The sequence below is a fragment of the Setaria italica genome, chromosome IX, assembly GCF_000263155.2.
Source record: "Setaria italica strain Yugu1 chromosome IX, Setaria_italica_v2.0, whole genome shotgun sequence".
Lineage (NCBI taxonomy): Eukaryota > Viridiplantae > Streptophyta > Magnoliopsida > Poales > Poaceae > Setaria > Setaria italica.
The window spans coordinates 45,540,565-45,545,085 of record NC_028458.1 but is presented as its reverse complement, the minus strand read 5'-3'; the positions used below and the strand labels follow the sequence as shown (position 1 = coordinate 45,545,085).

The 4,521-nt window shown below is 44.1% G+C and overlaps 1 protein-coding gene across 1 annotated transcript; it reads left to right on the top strand.

Moving 5' to 3' along the window:
* The first annotated feature begins 1,319 nt into the window (after nt 1-1,319).
* LOC101753799 (peroxidase 2) lies at nt 1,320-2,860 on the top strand. The gene is made up of 2 exons (XM_004984218.4): nt 1,320-1,645; nt 1,785-2,860. Exons 1-2 carry the CDS (start codon nt 1,388-1,390, stop codon nt 2,556-2,558), a joined length of 1,032 nt encoding a protein of 343 aa, XP_004984275.1. The 5' UTR covers nt 1,320-1,387; the 3' UTR covers nt 2,559-2,860.
* The last annotated feature ends 1,661 nt before the right edge of the window (nt 2,861-4,521 follow it).

Below are 4,521 nucleotides of genomic sequence, written 5' to 3'. Positions count from 1 at the left end.
GCAGTGAGGTTTACATAGCCCTTTTAGCGTAGTTTCACTCCAACAAGAAACTTAAGGTACCAATGTAATTGTGCAAGCAAAGGATGCCATTGGCGTGTATGGTCTCAGCTAATATCCAAGCACCAAACAATGGAGGATTTCAAATGTTGTGCAACCGCATACCTGTCGTCCTTCCACAGCCGAAGGGGAGTGCACGTGCCAGTGCACAGCAAAGTACCTTGGGCGGGCATATCCTAGGCATTATCCGTAAAGACAGTGAGACATTGATACCATCCCTCGTGGAGTCCATCTTCGCCTTTAGTGGATACCATGTCAAGTATTCAAAGGCTTGGCGGGTGAAGCAACACACCGTTGCCCTACTTTGGGGGGACTGGAAGGTGTCGTATGGCATGGTTCCTAGGGTACTCACAGCTATGGTCTACTATAATCCCGGGTTAAATGGTTCATTGACTCATGTGGCATGATGCATCCTGACAATGGGGATGGGATGTGGGGGCAATAGCTGGTGAATGTAGGATTTACAATTGTGTAGCCGCAAAAAGAAAAATATATGCAATGGCCTCGATTAGTTAGGTTGATCCTGAACTTAATACGAAATCAATTATATCTTGCGTTGAGAAAATCCAAAGTTATGCATTGTCTCATATCTCGACTCAACAAGGATGCTCATATTTTTCTAGATATATTTTAGAAATTAATGATGCTATTTTTTAATTGATATGTGGCGTGCCTATCAACAACGAAGTACTTATGGTAACTTTGTCAATCTTATGATATTATATCGACAAGTTTTTTAGAGGTTCTTATAGATTGGCTTTGCGTGTGTGTATTTCTAGAGGTAATCATGTGTACATGTATGTGAGTGTTTGCGTCTCTACTGTGTTTCGTAAAAAGAGTGTAGGCCAATAGTTCTCATTCATTGAACAGCTTATATCCAGGGATATGGTTTTCACTTTGTGATCATTGCGAAACTATCCACGAAAATAAGAGTTGACCACGATTAGCCTGTGTATAGTCTCAAGGTGATTTGCTCGATCCAAATTAAATTTAAGTGTAGCCTAGCTATAGTTCCCATTCGTTGAGCAGCCTCCATCCGGGGTTAGTGAACTGCTGTTGTCTAACAGACTAAAGCACGCCTCAGTTTTCCCTTGCTCCAATCTGAAAGGTAATTATTAACTACAAAAAAAACATAGTAGAGCAAATTGCTCACCAAACTCTTATTCAATTTTTAAGCCCATGCACATGTTGTGTATGGTTTATGCACAATGACATGGTCAATGTTGCACCCCTCCCGCCTATATAGCTTCTCACTTGAGCAGCAACTCCCCATCATCACTTCTTCCACATCACATTCTGAGATTCTCTACTCAAACATTGAGTGCGAGAAATGCCAAGCACATCTCTAGCAAACATGGCCACTGCTGCTACTTCATCGAAGATGCCCGTTTTGGCCGCACTCACCTTGCTGCTCCTAGCCGTGGCGTGCCGGGCCAGCCCGTACTACCCTCTGGAGCTAGGGTACTACCGTTACAAGTGCCCCCAGGCTGAGGCCATCGTGAAGGCCGTCATGGAGAAGGCCATCGGCCAGAACCCCGGCAATGGCGCCGCCGTCATCCGGATGCTCTTCCACGACTGCTTCGTCGAGGTATTTTATCATTTAATTTACATATCATCAGAGTGCGCCAAATTATAGTTAGTGCAAATAACAGATTTATATTGCAAGTACTATATAGTATATACTCTGACAAGGTTAGGTAAGCTAAACTTGTTTCATGGTTGACTAGGGCTGTGATGCTTCCATCCTTCTGGACCCGACCCCGTTCAGCCCGACGCCGGAGAAGCTGAGCCCGCCCAACAACCCGAGCCTGCGCGGCTTCGAGCTGATCGACGCGATCAAGCACGCGCTCGAGGCGGCCTGCCCCGGCGTCGTCTCCTGCGCCGACATCATCGCCTTCGCGGCCCGCGACGCGTCCTGCTTCCTCAGCCACGGCAGGGTCAGCTTCGACATGCCGGCGGGCCGCCTCGACGGCACCTTCTCCAACGCCTCCGAACCGCTCAAGTTCCTGGTCCCGCCGACGTCCAACCTCAGCGACCTTATCTCCAGCTTCGTCGTCAAGGGGATGTCAGTGGAGGACCTCGTCGTCCTCTCCGGCGCGCACACCGTCGGGCAGTCCCACTGCTCGTCCTTCGTCTCCGACCGCCTCGACGTCCCCTCCGATATCAACCCGGGGCTGGCCGGGTTCCTCAGGAGCCGATGCCCGGCCAACGCGACGAGCGGCAGCGGCGACGACCCGACGGTGGTGCAGGACGTGGTGACGCCCAACGACATGGACAGCCAGTACTACAGGAACGTGCTGTCGCACACCGTGCTGTTCACCTCCGACGCGGCGCTGCTGACATCGCCGGAGACGGCGAAGATGGTGGTGGAGAACGCCAAAATCCCCGGGTGGTGGGAGGACAGGTTCGAGAAGGCCATGGTGAAGATGGCCAGCATCGAGGTGAAGACCGGGTACCAGGGGCAGGTCAGGAAGAACTGCAGGGCGATAAACCACTACTAGTTGATCGTCTTGCAACTGCACAAGTGTGCAACGCGTGAAAGACGATCGTTCTTTAGAAAAACGGCACGGTGATTGGTGAAGGATCTATCGTCGGTCGGTTCAGTTGTTGGTTTTTTATTCTTGACCGAGATGCGGTGTATTTGTCGTAATGTCAACTGTTATTGTTATCTTTGTTGTGTTTTCGTCATTTGCCCTTTGTTTGATTTCTTCAAACACTGGAGAGTTTTGTGTACGTGATTCTTTGATTTGTGTTTCTGTATTCGGAATATATATGTTAAATAAAGTTGAATAAGTTCAGTTTATATTACTGCCATCATACATTTCGTACATGTTTCGCTGACTCTTTCACAATTACATCTTTAGGCCAAAAGTAAACAAGTAATACAACTTGGTCGGCCTGAACTGGTCCGGTTGTGCTAGTATAGCAACTAGAGCACGCGTTGATTCTTTTTTGTTTTTGTTTTTTTGCACATACCCGCAAAAGGATGTTCATGCGGCAAATATCCCCTCTTGCAATAATGTAAAAACTACTTGATGTCTTTGCAACATCCTAGAAATAAATCTTCAAATGTACTTTCATAACATCATAACCGTACTCTATATTTAGTTGTTCTCAAAAAATATGAAAATCAAATTACTATTTTTTGAATTTACCTATTTATTAATTTTGTTTTACAAGAACTATTTGTTTTAGGTATTTTCTTTCCAATTTGTATGGCGATTAAAGTACCAACTTTCCATAGTTTTTTACTTGAATTTGGCCTTTACTTATTGTGCTTTCATGACTCTCATTTAGGTATTTTGCTTCCAAATTTATATGAAACCAAACACTATTTCCATTTTTTTATTCCGATGTTATTTATTAATTGTATCAGGCATGGTTTCTTAGATTTAATATAAAACATTATATCAACATAAATCTAACAATGTATATTCTTTTTTATTAATGTAGTAATTTCTAGCCCTATCAACGAACACGTGTATAACACTCGTTTATTAAGGTAATAGAAGACTGAGGTAATACGTATGACTGCATCAAAGGTGCCATCGACATGTTAACAAACCATACATCACAAAAAATAATTGAAACACCGACAAGTAAAAATGTATAGAAATAGTATAATACAAAATTAGCATGACATCTCAACACCCTTTCTGTGACTCCACGCGCGAATTAGGTGACGCCTTTTCACCGTTTGCCGTTTCTTTAGTGGCAGGGCGGCAGCTCCTTCGTCGAAAGGAACGGAAATTTGTGGATTGACGAGTGGCAAAGCAGGAATCAAAGGAGAAAGACGTGCGAATCAGATTCTATCTCGGCCACGCATGCTCGGCGAGGTGAAATGTCGCTGCCGCGCCCTCGCGTGCGTTTCGTGGACGTACGGACTCTAACTCCATGCGTGCACGGTACCATCGAGACATACTGTAGCTGGAGCCTGTTACCACTGAGAAATTAAAGGAGATAAACCCCCGCTATGTATTTCCTACATAAAATAAACCTGATTAAAACCCTGCTATGTGTTTCCTCTGATTGCTTCGGCCTATAAAATATTCATCTTCTTTTTTGAGGTTTGAGACTAGGATCGTGCGGCTTATAAAATATTCATCTTCTTTTTTGAGATTTGAGACTAGGATCGTGCCCGTACGTTGCTACGGGCTAACATTGCGGGAACAAAATTAGCATAAAAATATTATTTTCTTAAAAAACTAAAGCATATTCTAATTAACGTTTGTTCATAGAAATCATTGCATCAACTTAAAATGTTTCGCACCAGGCAATTGCAAAGTATTGAAGCTGCAACTCTTTTATGTGAATCACATCAATGTACTCCTACTTGTAACCATATATGTGCAAACATATTCAAGAGAAACCCAAAAACACATAAGGAAAAAATATTTATATTTGTTTATGTGCCCAGCATTGCAATTCTAGTAAGCCAAACTTGACACATCACCTGGTCTCTTA